General features: G+C 43.5%; 2 protein-coding genes across 2 annotated transcripts; both read right to left on the bottom strand.

The window, feature by feature from the left end:
- Positions 1-4,119: 4,119 nt before the first annotated feature.
- On the bottom strand, positions 4,120-4,509 carry LOC137317980 (histone H2A.J-like). Its single transcript, XM_067980969.1, has one exon. It carries the CDS (start codon positions 4,507-4,509, stop codon positions 4,120-4,122), a length of 390 nt encoding a protein of 129 aa, XP_067837070.1.
- Positions 4,510-5,158: 649 nt separating this feature from the next.
- LOC137318026 (histone H2B 1/2-like) lies at positions 5,159-5,913 on the bottom strand. Its single transcript, XM_067981011.1, has one exon. The coding sequence runs from the start codon at positions 5,786-5,788 to the stop codon at positions 5,414-5,416; it is 375 nt and encodes a 124-aa protein (XP_067837112.1). The 5' UTR covers positions 5,789-5,913; the 3' UTR covers positions 5,159-5,413.
- Positions 5,914-16,823: the final 10,910 nt, after the last annotated feature.

Below are 16,823 nucleotides of genomic sequence, written 5' to 3'. Positions count from 1 at the left end.
AGAGAGCACTGACCTGGGAACTGGTGCGGGGTTATATTGGGCTAGGGAATAGTTTTATAATTAAAGAGTTTTCTGTGACACACAGTACGGTGAGCTGGGATCGGCGGCGAGCTGCACCGGTTACTGAGAGGGAACCTTCCCTTATTGAGTGCACTGAATTGTCCAGGGAACGTTACAAGTGAGTTTACCCGGAGCTGAATTCCCCCCCCTCGCTGAAATGCTCCTTCACTCCATTCGCTCTGTTTTGGTTCTATTTATCAGTCAGATGTTGTGATGTGGGACCGGGGGTTTCCAAGGGAGAACAGGTTGAGCTGAGCCGCTGTGATAAGGGCCCAGCTTGTGATATGGATTTTCCCTCTGACGGTTGTTTCTGACACTGATACTGAGAGGGTTTGTGAAATTGAACCGTTTGAGCTCAGTCATTGGGGACCTGGAATTACCACAGGCCCAACTGGCAAAGCCCGCTCTAAACTGAGGCTACTTCTCATTGGTTGCTTTGCTTGAAAACTAATTTCCTGAACCAATCGGAGAGACGACAATAAGAAAACGGAGCAAATTGTTGGCCACAATTGACCGATTTTTTAAAATTTGAAAAAGGCCGCCAATTTCAGTGTATGAAATAAGTGAATTACTCGGCCATGTCGTTTTTAGACAAAGACTTAAAATCTCTTTGTAATAATGTTATTCCGTATTACACGTCCCAGATTCCGAGCGCTGTTTCAAAAATATATTGTCTATAACTTGCGGAATATAACCCCAATCATAGATTGCTGATATGGACAAATTTCACTTCTACCTGTAAAAATAACAAACTCCAGGTTATCAATTGATTCCGTTGCAGGGACTGAACAGGAACCGTGTGTCCTGAAAACGGAATCATGGACGAAGCCTGAAAATGAGCCAATTCTTTTCTCCAATCGTTCATTCTGGATTGTTACACTGCGGGGAACGTGCTGCTAATATGCGGGATATTAAGATCAGTAATTAATTATTTCAGAGATTGGCTCCACAGTGAGAAAGAGGAAGGAACTGAATTCTGATTCATAGCCCTGAAAGTGATGGTTCACGGGAAAACCGGGGGCGGTGTAAATCTGAATGAGAGCGAGAGCAAAGCAAAAGGGAATTGAACGGACCCCGGCCCCGTGTTCACTTTATTGGGCAGTAAATTCTACAGAGACAAACATTAAAATGGAGTAGTTTCACTGACTTTCTTTCAATTTATCCACCAGATTCAAAGGATGATGACCGAGCAAAGCAGCAACTCTGTATCTGTCAGTCTCTGGTCCCGTATGTGAGTCGGATTAATTCTGAATCTGTCAGTCTCTGGTACTGTGTGTGAGTGTGGGATTCATTCTGTATCTATCAGTCTCTAGTACTGTTTGTGAGTGTGGGATTCATTCTGTATCTGTCAGTCTCGGGTACTGTGTGTGAGTGTGGGATTCATTCGAGATCTGTCAGTCTCTGGTCCCGTATGTGAGTCGGATTCATTCTGAATCTGTCAGTCTCTGGTACTGTGTGCGAGTGTGGGATTCATTCTGTATCTCTCAGTCTCTGGTAGTGTGCGAGAGTGTGGGATTCATTCTGTATCTGTCAGTCTCTGGTACTGTGTGTGAGTGTGGGAATCATCCTGTATCTGTCAGTCTCTGGTACTGTGTGTGAGTGTGGGATTCATTCTGTATCTGTCAGTCTCTGGTACTGTATTTGAATGTGGGATTAATTCTAAATCTCTCTGTCTCTTGTCCTCTGTGTGAGTGTGGGGTACATTCTGTATTCGTCAGTTTCTGGTACTGTGTGTGAGAGAGGGATTTATTCTGTATCTGTCAGTCTCTTGGCCTGTGTGTGAGTGTGGGATTCATTCTGGATCTGTCCGTCTCCCGTACTGTGTGTGAGTGTGGGATTCATTCTGTATCTGTCAGTCTCTGGTACTGTATTTGAATGTAGGATTCAATCTAAATCTGTCAGTCTCTTGTCCTGTGTGTGAGTGTGGGGTGCATTCTGTATTTGTTAGTCTCTGGTACGGTGTGTGAATGTGGGATACATTCTGTATCTGTCAGTCTCTGGTACTGTGTGTGAGTGAGGGATTTATTCTGTATCTGTCAGTCTCTGGTACTGTGTGTGAGTGTGGGATTCACTCTGTATCTGTCAGTCTCTAGTACTGTATGTGAGTTTCGGATTCCTTCTGCATGTCAGTCTCTGTACTGTATCTGAGTGTGAGATTCATTCTGTGTCGATATTTATTCTCTCAGATTACATTATGGTGTTCAATATTGTAGCTTTAATATCTTAATGTTTAAATAGTTTTTATCAATATGGATACACTTTAGGATTTGATGCTGGAGGTTTTAATCAGATAATTTGTGTGCTTTTTGGACAACTATTAAATCTGTATCTCTGAGTAATATTGTGAATGATAATGTATCTTTCAAACTGACATTTTTGAATTGGTATGTAATGTGCAGATCAGTCTGCACGAAATGAATTGATACTGCATCTTTCATTTTTGTTTTGTCAGATTTTTGGACTTGTGTGTCTGTGATACTGTGTCATTAAATCTCTTAACATGAGTATATTATAAACTGGTATCTAATGTGTTTCTCAGGTTATACTGTCACAGCATTTCTCAATCTGATATTGTACATGAGTTTTGGACTTGCAATTTGTATCCGAATGATGCACTATTCGAATGAATAAGGCATGTATTGAACTCACGTGTGTGTGAGAGTTCTGGGCTCGTATTCAATTTGAATCTCGGGGTATCTGGTATTTAATTCACGGCTAACATTGCCATTTTGTGAAATTGACAATCTGAAAACGAGACTTTGGACTGGAATTTTTGTATCTACCTGTCAGCGGGACTGAGTTCGGGAGAAATGGAACAGTGTCTGCCTCACCTCCTCTGTTTGGCTGTTGGATTGAAAATGTGTCTCTGGAACTTGGGATCAGTGTGGGACTGACTACTTCTGCTGTCTGAGACTGTGGAACTGATGACCTGTCTGTGTCTCTGTGCTCTCAGAGTGATAATATACCTACTGTGTGTGAGAAGGCGCTGGCTGCACTGTTCCTTTGCCTCGGGTGGAGGAAACGTCACATTCACTCTGGCTCGTTCAAGGGTTTGCCTGTAGAAAGAAACGTATCGCATGTAACTCAAGAACAGGTGAGGTAGAAAATACGTAAGTGATCAGTTTAATAACTGTTAACCCATCAACACATCCAGTGGCACATTTGGACAGGGAAACTACTGGCAAACAGGTACAGAATGGTCTGATTCCGGTCCTACACTTTCACGTGAGGCATCTACACCCACAGTGTCAATCTAACTCGGACATCGATACAGGGAGAGGCTCGGGCACGCGTGCAAAGTACAAGAGATGCAAGTTTTCATTTCCGATATAGTATCAGCTTGGCACTGTTGGAAATATTTTCATCTCTAATGAACCAGACTTGGATCAAATAAAGTTTGTCTATTTTTCCTCTCCAGTTATTGTGACAGAGGCTGTTTCACTGTAACTCGCACGAATAGAACTTAAGTGTTTTCGCTCAGCGCTAGAATCAGAAGCAGTGTAAAACTTAGTGTCACATTCACTGCGGTACTCGTCACTGACACAGGAACAGACTGACAGGGAGAGAATAAATCCCTCACTCAGCCAATAATAGACAAATTTCATTCATTGATTCAGCAATCGCTGACACAATAATCAACACATCCGTCACCTTCTGGAGGACAAATCTGGGTATTGGAAGTCAGACCGAGTAAGTGTTCTGGGAGGATGAGACTGTAAATAACACTTACTATAATGGCCGCAACACAATAGAGTGCCTCTTGTTGCCGATGATCAAACTCACCTGTAATTTCTGTATTCCACCCTCCCAGTTCAATGAACTGATTATTTTGTGCCTCATTTCCTATTCAATCTGTAAATTTCAACCTATTGCAGGTTGGCGACATCTACTGTCCAGAAGCGAGTATTGAACAGATCATTTGTATTCAACAACATATCGTTAGTTTCTAACTAAGCGATTTATTATTAAATTAAGCTCTGACTCGCTTCAGCCCTTTCATAGATACAGTGGGTGGCTCTGAAAAGAGCCTTTGGGTTACCAGATTAAATCTTGACCGGTTTACTTGCTCTTGGTGCTCACACTGCTGGTTTTCTTCGGCAGCAGCACGGCCTGGATATTCGGCAGCACCCCGCCCTGAGCGATGGTCACCCGTCCCAGCAGCTTGTTGAGCTCCTCGTCGTTGCGGATGGCCAGCTGCAGGTGTCTGGGGATGATGCGGGTCTTCTTGTTGTCGCGGGCCGCGTTGCCGGCCAGCTCGAGGATTTCAGCCGTCAGATACTCGAGCACAGCAGCCAGATAGACCGGGGCTCCGGCACCCACACGTTCAGCGTAGTTCCCCTTTCGCAGGTGCCTGTGAACACGGCCCACAGGGAACTGCAGTCCGGCCCGGGATGAGCGAGACTTGGCCTTGGCCCGAGCTTTACCGCCGGTTTTTCCTCTTCCAGACATTTCCACAATCTCACAAACACTTTCACAAAGAATGAAGAATGACGGCTGTATTAACCCTTTTTATTGACTGAAAGATCATCTGATTGGTTGGGCATTATTACACCTCATTTGCCTATTTCAATAACCAATCAGATAGCTGGAAATTAGATGAGGGCGGGATTTAACGGCCTCAACGGACAGATCAGGAATTTTATGAATTTCAAAAAACCCGCCAGTGTCGTAAAGGACCGGATTTAGATCAATGTCGCCCTGAGCACAAGATTTTAAACCCGTTCAATTTATCTTGTCTTATTCAGCGCTACCCGTCACCAATCGCTGGCGCTGTTTTAAAATCTGCTTTAATTTATGGCTCATTCTATTATCGCTTACAAACTGTACCGGACGGGACTAAAGCCCCATTCACAGCATTCCGTGAAGTGACACGTTTCAATTCAGTCTTTCTGAAAGTGACACGTTATAGTTTGTTCCCTTCTCACAGAGCCGGGAGTGCTTCTATGAAACGAGGGACCCGGACGGAATTCTCATTCTGCCCCTATTCCGCTGTGTTTCTGCAAGGGGTGCGTTTGCTTTTAATATGGGGAGTTTCACCTCAGACATTAAAAATTTCTGAGATTGAATTCATAGAGATAATGGAATTGCTCCCGGGGTCATTCAGGGTGTGTTCGTGGCTGGAATAGTAACGCTTTAAGAACAAAACGAATGGGAAGGAGCGGATCAGAAACTCGCGTTCAGTTTATGGGTCAGAAATTTCAACGGTGCAGTTACAGTATCAGTTTTGGATTGGAATAATATCGCGGTATTAAAAGATACTAAGCAATTATATAGGAAATGCAGCTCTTTCAGAGAGGTTGTGGGTGGCTCTTAAAAGAGCCGTTGTGGTTTTTTTTCAGTACATTGTGGAGTTTTACTTGGAGCTGGTGTACTTGGTCACCGCCTTTGTCCCTTCCGACACAGCGTGCTTGGCCAGTTCCCCGGGCAGCAGCAGGCGCACGGCGGTCTGGATCTCCCGGGAGCTGATGGTCGCCCGCTTGTTGTAATGGGCCAGGCGGGAAGCCTCACCCGCGATGCGCTCGAAAATATCGTTCACAAAGGAGTTCATGATGCCCATGGCCTTGGAGGAGATGCCGGTGTCGGGGTGAACCTGCTTCATCACTTTGTAGATATAGATGGAGTAACTCTCCTTCCTCGACTTTCTCCGCTTCTTGCCGCCCTTGGCTGGTGCTTTACTCAAGGTTTTCTTGGCGCCCTTCTTGGGAGCTGCTTTCTTGTCCTCAGGCATTTTCAAACTCAATTTCAGACCCAGAAATGACCCAAATCCGCACCGAGCTCGGATTAAATAGGCAGCCCCACAACCCTATGGTAATGAGGGATGGGGGAAGGCAATGATTGTGATTGGGTCACTGAGAGTGATGTCGCAATAATTATTCACTGTAACTCTCTGATTGGATACCTGAAGAAACCAATCAGATTTAGAACCTGCCACCAATCACAAACACGCTCACACTGCACATTGTCCGGTTTCAGCAATTTGTTCCGAACTGTTGCAGTTCTGCTTCCGGCCAGTAGATGTCCCCAAACCCCGGGTCAATGAAGTTTGCCGATGAGAGAGGGACAGAAGATAAACTCATTCTTCACAATATTTTGCACGGGTGTGATTTAGAAAAACTGGGAATGGAGACGAGATGCAAATACATTTTGTTAGACCAAGCATTGGCTTTAATGCTGTGTTAAATTCTTGTAATTGATTTTGGGATTATAGCCAATACTTCGACAAAATATACTTGCAGAACGGCCGTGTAAATGTGTATTGAATTTCAATATAGAAAGTTGTGAGCTGGTGCATTTTGTTAGGGGGAATAAAGGAGGCCACATACTGCTTGGAAAATATGATTTTAAATGGGGTAGAGGAGCAATGTAAATCGTGTCCTGAGAAATCAGAGAGAAATACTGCGCAATGTAAGTGAAAAATAACGGGGTAAATTCACAACTATCGAATGAGTGAAACAAAAACTTTATTTTGAATCAATTGTCTTCATTTTGCAATCACAAAACGTGCAAAATTACGAGAGTAGAAGTGACAGACAGAAACTTTCCTCACATTGCACATTGTCCTGTTTCTGCAACCACGACAGATAATGTGAATTTGTTTTCCGCTCTTTCACAGTTCTCGCCTACGTCCAGTAGAGGTCAGTCTCTTGTACTGTGCATGAGAGCGGGATTTCATCTGTATCTGTCAATCTCTGATACTGTGTGTGTGGGATTCATTCTGCATCTGTCATTCTCTGGTACTGAGTATGAGCATGGTATTTATTCTGTATCTCTCAGTCTCTGGCACTACATATGAGTTTAGGATCGTTCTGTATCTGCCAGTCTCTTTCACTGTATATGAGAGAGGGATTAATTCTGTATCTGCCAGTCTCAGGTACTGTGCATAAGTGTGGAATTAACTCTGTTACTGTCAGTCTCTTGTGCTATCTGTGAGTGTGGGATTCATTCTGCATCTGCCATTCTCAGCTACTTTATCTCAGTGTGGCATTCATTCTGTAATTCAGTCCCTGAGACAAAGTGCAAATCTGGATTCACTCTGTATTCTTATTTCAGTTCCTAGTATTTTACTTGAAACTGTATCTTTAATACTTTAAAGTATATGCAGTTTTTCGTCAAGTATTTAATTTGTAAATATGGATATATTTTTCGATTTTCTTTAATCAAACATAGTGTGTGGGTTTTGGAGTAGTGTTTCATCTTAATCTCTAAACTCATATGTGAATGATAATGTACCTTTCAATCTGTTCATGGTGAAATTATTGGACTGGTATGTAATGTGTAGCTCAGATCTGCAATAATGTCTGTGAGTACTGTCTGTGAGTGTGGGATTCATTGTGTTCCTGTCAGTTTCTGGTACTGGGTGTGAGTGAGCTTAATTTTGTATCTGTCAGTCTCTGGTGCTGTATGTGAATGTGGGATTCATTCTGTATCTGTCAGTCTCTGGTACTGTGTGTGAATGTGGGATTCATTCTGTATCTGTCAGTCTCTGGTGCTGTGTGTGAGTGTGGGTTTCATTCTGTATCGATCAGTCTCTGGTATTGCATGTGAGTATGAGATTCATTCTGTGTATGTCAGTCCCTGGTACTGAATGTGAGTGTGGGATTCATTCTGTATCTGTCAGTCCCTGGTACTGAATGTGAGTGTGGGAATCATTCTGTATCTGTCAGTCCCTGGTACTGTGTGTGAGTGTGGGATTCATTCTGTATCTGTCAGTCTCTGGTACAGTCTGTGAGTGTGGGATTCATTCAATATCTGTTAGACCCTGGTATTGTGTGTGAATGAGGGTTTCATTCTGTTCCCCTCAGTGTCAGGCGATATATGTGAGGGAGTAATTCATTCTGCATCTATCAATTTCTAGTACTGTTTGTGAGTGATATGAATGTTGTCTCCGTCAGTCCGTGCTACAGTGTGCGAGTGTGGGTTTCATTCTGTTTTTCAGTCTCTGGTACTGTGGAAGTGTGTGATTCATTCTATGTCTGTCAGTCCCTTGTACTGTGTGCGAGTGTCGGATTCATTCGGTATCTGTCAGTCACTGTTACGTTGTGTGAGTGTAGGATTCATTCTGTATCTGTCAATCACTGGTATATTGTGCGAGTGTGGGTTTCATTCTATTTGTCAGCCTCTGGTACTGTGGGAGTGTGTGATTCATTCCATGTCTGTCAGTCCCTTGTGCTGTGTGTGAGTGTCGGATTCATTCGGTATCTGTCAGTCAATGTTACATTGTTTGAGTGTTGGTTTCAATCTGCATCTCAGTATCTGGCCCTCTATCTGAGTGTGAGATTCATTCTTTATCTGTATGTAATTTGCATCTCCGTTTACACTATGGTGGTCAAAACTATCTTTAATCCCTCAATGTATCAATATTTTTTCCCAGTGTTTAATTGGTAGATAATGATACATTTTAAAATGTAATGTAGGTTATAATCAGAGAATGTGGGCACTTTTTGGACTTCAATTAAATCTGTATCGATGGGAAAACAATTGTGAATTAGTTTATCTACCAAAATGATATGGTGACATTTTTGAACTTTTATATCATGTGGAGCTCAGTCTGCATGAATGGAACACAGTGTATTTCAGTCTGAATCCGTATCAGTTTTTTGTAGTGGTTTATAATGTGTAGATCAGTCTGCACTAATGCAATTGATAATGTATCTTTCAATCTGACACTGTGAGATTTTTGGACTGATAAGTATTGTGTAACTCAGACTGCATTAATGTGTGTGACTGTGAGATTCATTCTGTATCTGTCAGTCCCAAGTACTGTCTGTGAATGTGTGATTCATTCTGTATCTGTCAGGCTCTGGTACTTTGGAAGTATGTGATTCATTCTATATCTGTCAGTCCCTTGTACTGTGTGTGAATGTAGGATTCATTCTGTATCTGTCAGTCACTGTTACATTGTGTGAGCGCTGCTTTCCTTCAGGTTGTCAGTCTCTGGCCCTCTATCTGAGTGTGAGATTCATTCTTTATCTCTATGTAATTTGTATCTCCATTTACAGTATGGTGTTCAAATCTGTATCTTTAATACCTCAATGTATGCATATTTTTCCCAGTGTTTAATTGGCTGATAATGAAATTCTGTAGAATATAGTCAGAGAATGTGTGCACTTTTGAGAATACTATTAAATCTGTATCGATGTGAACACAATTGTGCATTAGTTTATCTTCCAAACTGATAAAGTGACATTTTTGAACTTGTATATGACGTGTAGCTTAGTCTGCATGAATGGAATACTGTATATTTCAGAGTGAATTTGCATCAGTTTTTTGTCGTGGTTTATAATGTGTAGATCAGTCTGCACGAATGGAATTGATACTGTTTCTTTCAATCTGATACTTCTTGGACTGGTAAGTAATGTGTTACTCAGCCTGCACTAATGTGTGATTCATTTTGTATCTCCCAGTCTCTGGAACAGTGTGTGAGTGTGAGATTCATTCTGTATCTTGTCAGTAGTGTGTGTGAGTTTGTGATTTATTCCATATATGCAGTCTCTGATACTGTGAGTGTGGGATTTATTCTATGTCTTTCAGTCTCCAGTCTTGTATGTGGGTGTTGAATTCATTCTATATATGCAGCCTCTCAGACTGCATGTTGGTGTGGGATGCATTCTCTATCTGTCAGTCTCTGGTACTTTGTGTGAGTGTGTGATTCATTCTCTATCTGTCAGACTCTGGTACTGTGTGAATGTGGGTGTCATTATTTATCTGTCAGTCTCTAGTACTTTATGAGAGTGAGTAATTAACCAGATATCTATCAGTCCTTGGTACTGTATGCCAGTGTGGGATTCAATCTGTATCTGTCATCTCTGGTACCATATGTGAGTGTAGGATTCGCTCTGTGTCTGTCAGTCTCTAGTATTGTATGTGAGTTTGGGATTCCTTCTGCATCTGTCAGTCTCTGGTACTGTATCTCAGTGTGAGATTCATTCTGTATTTGTATGTAATTATTCTCTCAGATTGCATTATTGGGTTCAAAATTGTAGCTTTAATATCTTCATGTTTAGGTCATATTTCTCATTATTTAACTGGTAAATATGGGTACACTTTAGGATTTGACGCTGTAGGTTTTAATCAGATAATTTGTGTTCTTTTTGAACTACTATTAAATCTGTATCTCTGTAAGTACAATTGTGAATGATAATGTACATTTCAAATTGATATGGTGACACTTTTCAAATGGTATTTTATGTGCATCTCAGTCTGCACTAATAGAATTGATACTGTATCTATAAATCTCATACTATGAGTGTATTATAAACTGATATCTAATTTGTTTCTCAGGTTACACTCTCACAGCATTTCTCAATCTGATACTGTACATGAGTTTTGGACTGGTATGGAATTTGTATCACATGATACATGCAATATCCATTCGAATAGTGTATTAAACTCACATGTGTGTGTGAGTTCTGGGCAAGTATTCAATTGGAATCTCAGGGTACATTATTGGGATACATTCTATACCTTCCAATCGGGTGCCATGTGTGATTTCGATCTGTGATTTAATTCGTACCTAATGTTGCCCTATTGTGAGATTGACACAGTGCCTTTCAATCTGATAGTGTGAACTTCGACTGGGATTTTTGTATCTGCCTGTCAACGTGACTCAGCTCGGGGGAAATAGAACAGCGTCTGCCTCACCTGCTCTGTTTGAATGTTGGATTGAAAAAGTGCCGGTGGAACTTGGGATCAGTGTGGGACTGAGTGCTTCTACTGTCTGAGACTGTGGAACTGATGACCTGTCTGTGCCTCTGTGTCTCTGTGCGCTGTGTGTGATAATGTACTTACTGTGTGGGAGAAGGAGTTGGCTGCACTGTTCCTTGTGCCTCGAGTGGAGGAAACATAACACTGATTCTGGGTCCTTCAAGGATTTGCCTGTCGGAAGAAATTTATCTCTTGTAACTCAAGAACCAGTGAGGTAGAAAATACAAAAGTGTTCGAATTAATATCCATGTCAATGATTATTTTGAATATCCACAAATGAAATCCAGTGATACAAACAGTGTCAGTGTCTGACTCCACTGCAGTACTGCAGCACTCAGCTTCTGCACACCACGTGTGTTGGGCAATTTTACAACGATTTAGTGACATCCAGACACAACCCAACCCCTGCACTGATCCATGAATGGGACAACCCGATGGGGCAGGGACCTTTGTACAGGTCAGGTTTCTAATCCCCTCTCCCATGGGACTTACCGTTCAAATGAAAGCAAACAGCCGTTGTTTAAAATGTGTCCTTCACACTTCTCACCTGGTGCCTGCAATAGATGCTCTTTGTATAACTCCCCGCATCCTTACTGCCCGGCACTGTTTCCACTCTTCACTGTCCAATAACAACAAACAGGGTGAGACTGGAACGAAACCAGGAACATTCACGACTGGTTTGGGGAGAGAAAGCAGCAATGATTTGAAATAGCAGGTTCTTCCCATTCTGTCTCCCTTACCCTGGATACACCCTGTACATACACAGCCCGAGAATGGCCTCTCCCTTCCCCCGCTCACTCCATGTTCCGGGACCAGTTCCTGATCCACTCCGCCTCTTACAAACAGCCCCCGGACTTCCCCTGCCCTTGCTCCGGACTCAATGCCGATCTCTGAGCCCATCTGCGGACACGGTCCCGAAGCGATGAGCTGCTGTAACGAGGCTGCTCTTTGCTCCCTTCCTCCGGAGGCCGTGATCTCTACAGTCCCGGCTGTTTTGAACGATCTTCTTCCGCTCACTGAGTGAATGGCGCCCACAGGCCGAGCTGGGGGAGGGAACGCGCATGCGCTCTTCTGCTCACCAACAACCAGCCCTGGGGGCGAGGCTGAGCCGCGCATGCGCAGATATCTGGTTTAATTCCCAATGCACAAATCGATGGAAACTTTCCCCAATTTGAATTTTTCAGAGTCTGAGCAAAGGAAGTGGGGCTGGGGGAAAGGTCAGAGGGAATGGGGTCCACAGGCAGTGCAGGAACAGGCACCAGAATGGGAAAGAGATGGGATTCCACCAGTGCCTCACGCTGGAATCCAGACTGACTTTACAATCTCGAACTATTAAACTGGATGTTTCCATCCCTGCTGTTTCTCTCGGTATCTTTTGATGGTAAAGAGCCTTTCATAGATAAAGTGGGCGGGTGATAAATGGCTTTGATTAATTCTTGCACTCTTTACTGATAAAACTGAAGCGTGAGGAAGAAACTGGGGCGGGGGGAGGATTTCTCAAACCAATCCTGGAGAAAAAAGGAGGAAAGAGTGAGTCGATGTGTTTGTTGGGATCGTGTAGGATTAATATCTGACAGCACTGGTCCCAGATTAATTTAATCAGAATGCAACTCTCGATTACTGAGAGTAATACTGAACGTCCCTGAGCTGCAAAACAGAATAAAGTACAACAGGCAAGAGAGGGTTAAATGTGGCCCATTGTTTTTGTCACTCTCTGAACTGAGTGTGGGATTAATAGTGTGTCTGCCTCTGGTGCAATATCAGTGAGAGATGAGAATGCATCTTTTGTCTCTCCAATGGGATCTTTCTGGATAAAACGAAACTTTACAGGTTAGTCTGCAACTGATACTGTGGCACTTTGTCTCTCCGTGTTCTCTCTCACCGTGTCTGTCTCCCTGTCTCCCTCTCTCTGTCTCTCTCTGGTGCTGTATATGAATGTGGGATGCTGTTATTGAGCTTGATATGAACACACTGATAGGAAGTGTACGACTGTCAGTGTGTGTTTGTCTCTCTGTTGTGCTGGACATGAAGGTGGGATACTGTCTGACATCAAACAGAGAGAATGGGTTGTCCGGGCCGGGCCGCAGTGTAACCGGGGATGCATTCGGCTTCAGTCCCAGTTCATGGTCATTTCTTTTTCAAAGATTCAGGGTGAGAGTCTCGGTGAGACGGTACCACTAGCGGAGAAACTTCGCGTCACAACTCAAACCCCAACACATGAGATTCTCGAAATCAGCTGGAATAAAGTGTTTGTAAACTGCTTAACCCTTCCGGGATGGGATGTGTGGGGAGATAGAATCGGGGGAGACTGGGACTGAAATGGAAGGCGGTGGGTTGACTTGTTATAGAAGGGACTGTATTTAGGCAGGAATATTACTGACTGTTAATTGTAACGGGGCTTATTTAAAAGCTCCGGGTTTCTGGAAATCCTTGAAGATGAAGTCCGAGTCTGTAAGGGTTTGTACAGAGCGCTGTGTTTCGGTTCTATTATCGATAAACGGTTTGAAATTGGCGGGTGGAGAAAGCTGGAGGTGGAGCTGGAAGATCAGAGGCCGCTCTCTGCTCTGTCTATCACTCCTTCTCCTCCACTCCCGCCCTCTCTGTTTAATCCCTTACATGGAAGCAACGCGGGTAGTTGGACTCTAAACACGGTTGACAAGTTAACAAGACGAAAGGCGAGTAATGTTTCTGATCTCCTGGGCACCAGGTAATTCACTGTCATTTGTTTCTGTACAGATTTACATTTCAGTGATTCCCCAGTGAGTTTGATGCGTTATTTAAATAATCCAACAAAATATAACAGAAACGGAGCGAAGCGCTGAATCCCACAGATGTAGAAAGGTTAGTCGAACAGTACTGGAGATGCTTTACGAGCCCAGCATGGCAACTATTTTAAATAAATACAAGCAATCTGGTGATGTGTGGGCGGGGGTCCATAGGTCACCGTTTAAAGTACCGGACTGTGGTCGGTGCCCCGACTCCAGTCCCATTAATACCCCATCTCGTCTGCACCGAGACAAAAGCAGCTCAAAGGAACACTGGTCGCATGATATCAGCGTCTCCCTCAGTCAGTAACCAGTCTTTTTACACATTCAGTGGGTGGATCTGAACATGAGCCTTTACATCGAGTTACATCGAAACCAAGGCACAGAAACTGGACAGTCGTCCTAATTGGTCTGTGACGGTGTTCATGCTCCACGTGAGCCTCCTCCTTCCTTACTTCATCTAACTCTATCACAATACCCTTCTATTCCTTTCTCCCTCATGTCCTTCTCTATCTTCCCCTTAAATGCCCCTATGTTATTTTCCTCAACGACTCCTTGGGTAGCGAGTTCCACATTCTTCCCAATCTTTGGGTAAAGCAGTTTCTCGTGAATTCCCTATTGGATTTATTAGCGATTATTTTATATTTATTACCTGAAGTTTTGGACTCCCAACAAGTGGAATCATTTTCCCTGCGTCTCCCCTTTCAAACCTGATCATTATCCTGTGGACTTCTATCAGGTCAACCCTCAGCCTTCTCTTTTCTAGTGAAATGAGCCCCAGCCTGTTCAACATTTCCTGATAAGAATATCCTCTCATTTCTGGTATCACCTTTGTGAATCTTTTTTGCACCTTCTCCAATCCCTCTCCGTCCTTTCTATAACATGGAGACCAGAACTGTGCACAATACTTCAAGTGTGGTCTAACCAAGGTCCCATACAATTTTAACATAACTTCTTTGTTTTCAAATCTATCCCTCTCGAAATGAATCTTAGTGTTTGATTTGTCTTTTATGACCTTATTGAGCTGCGTCGCTACTTCTTGTAATTTTTATATCTGTACCCCAAGATCCCTTTGCTCCTCTATCCCGCTTAGACTCCTATTATCCAAGCAGTGTGTGACCTCCTTATTCTTCATTCTGCAAGTTTATTAATGTCCTCTTGCAATTTGCTACATTCTTCCTTTGTATTAAATACATCCCCTCAATTTGGAGTCGTCCACACATTTTGAATTGTACTTCCGATTCCCGTATCCAAATTGTTAATGTAAATTGTGAAGAACAGTGCTCCCAGCAACTGGAACATCACTTCCCACCTTTTGCCAGTCTGAGTAGCGACCCTTAACCTCTATTCTCGGTTTTCTGCTTTGTCGCCAGCTGACTATCCATTCCACCACCTGTCCCCTGACTCCACGTGCTCTGAACTTAGCCATGAGTGTACAATGCGGTAACTTATCGAAGGCCTTCGGAAAATCCAAATATATTCAATCTACTGCTTTAAACTTTTATTCACTTTCTGTTCCTTCTTCAAAGTCTTCAATAAGGTTGGTCCTGTCCTTTGGGTTATCAGATTAAATCCTTGCCGCTTTACTTGCTCTTGGAGCTGACAATGCTGGTTTTCTTCGGCAGCAGCACGGCCTGGATATCTGGCGACACCCTGAGCGATGGTCACCCGTCCCAGCAGCTTGTTGAGCTCCTCGTCGTTGCGGATGGCCAGCTGCAGCTGTCTGGGAATGATGCGGGTCTTCTTGTTGTCCCGGGCTACGTTGGCGGCCAGCTCGAGGATTTCAGCCGTCAGATACTCGAGCACAGCAGCCAGATAGAACGGGGCTCCGGCACCCACATTCAGCGTATTTCCCCTTTCGCAGGAGCATGTGAACACGGCCCACAGGGAACTACAGTACCGGCCCGGGATGTGCGAGGCTTGACCTTGGCCCGAGCTTTAACGCCGGTTTTTCCTCTTCCAGACATTTCCACAATCTCACAAATACTTCATGCAGAATAAAGAAATCTCCCGCTCTCGCCCTTCTTATACCTTCTGGAGGAGTACAGTGGGGGCATTTGTAGTGGGTCTCTCTCAGAGTGTTTACACTGCCCGCTCACCCTCACTGACATTCTATCTTTCAACTGCTGTAATATTGTCCTTCTGCAATATTGCTGCTCCCCCTCCTTTCTCTACTTCTCTGTCCTTTCTAAAGATCTTATAGACTTGAATATTGAGCAGCCAGTCGTGCCCAGCTGGTAGTCCGGTCTCCGTCATCATTTAATGTAATTATTTAACCTCACGAAATGGGTGATGCGGCCGAGAAAAGGTGAAAGATTACTGGCTGTTGTGAAATTTCAATTGATTGGGGGGTTTGCGACATCTGATGGGCGGAGACGTGAACTGCAACAGAGCGAGAAATGGTGAGTCAGGAATCGGTTCAAATGAAGAAAAAAATCCAACATCTTGCAGTGTCTGTTCTTGGTCTGTTGTTTATCAACTATTTTATGATGCTGGGTGGTCAGCGATGGTGGTATAGTGGTGAGCATAGCTGCCTTCCAAGCTGTTGACTCGGGTTTGATTCCCAGCTATCGTAATTAAGTGTTCTCATTAGTTTATTTCCTTCAGAAGCTCTTAAGTTTGCAACTGAGTTTGATGCAGTTCAGTTGGGTATTGTTTCCAAAACATAAACGGGAGTAATTATCGTAAAATGATTTCAGCCTTCATTTATTTCCCTACAGAAGGAATAGAGGAAAAACATGCTGGAAATAATGAGCTGTAAAGGATCGAATGAGAGTTAGGAAGGCAAGTGATATGGTAGCCTTTATTGTAACGGTTTTGGTATATAAGATTAAGGAAGTCTTGCTGCAATTGCAGTATGAGAAAATATTGTGTAAAATTGGCCTGTATTCTGTGGAGTTTAGAAGAATGAGAGGTGATCTCATTGAAATGTATAACATTCTTTGACGGCTTGACAGGGTAGATGCTGAGAGGCTGATTCCCCTGGCTGGAGAGTCAAGAACTGGAGCTCATATTCTCAAGATAAGGGGTCGGCCATTTAGGACCGACATGAGGAAAAATTTCTTCACTCAAAGGGTTGTGGATCTTTGGAAGTCTCTACCCCAGAGGGCTGTGGATGCTCAGTTGTTGAGCATATTCAATGCTGAGATCGATAGATTTTTGGAATCGAGGGGAATCAAGGGATATGAGGATCGGGAGGGAAAGTGAAGTTGAGGTCGAAGATCAGCCCTGATCTGTTTGAATGGCAGAGAGGGCTCGTGGGGCCATATGGCCTACACCTGCTTCTATTTCATA

Source organism: Heptranchias perlo, unplaced genomic scaffold, assembly GCF_035084215.1.
Source record: "Heptranchias perlo isolate sHepPer1 unplaced genomic scaffold, sHepPer1.hap1 HAP1_SCAFFOLD_64, whole genome shotgun sequence".
Taxonomy (NCBI): Eukaryota; Metazoa; Chordata; class Chondrichthyes; order Hexanchiformes; family Hexanchidae; genus Heptranchias; species Heptranchias perlo.
This window is presented reverse-complemented; position numbering and strand designations above follow the sequence as displayed.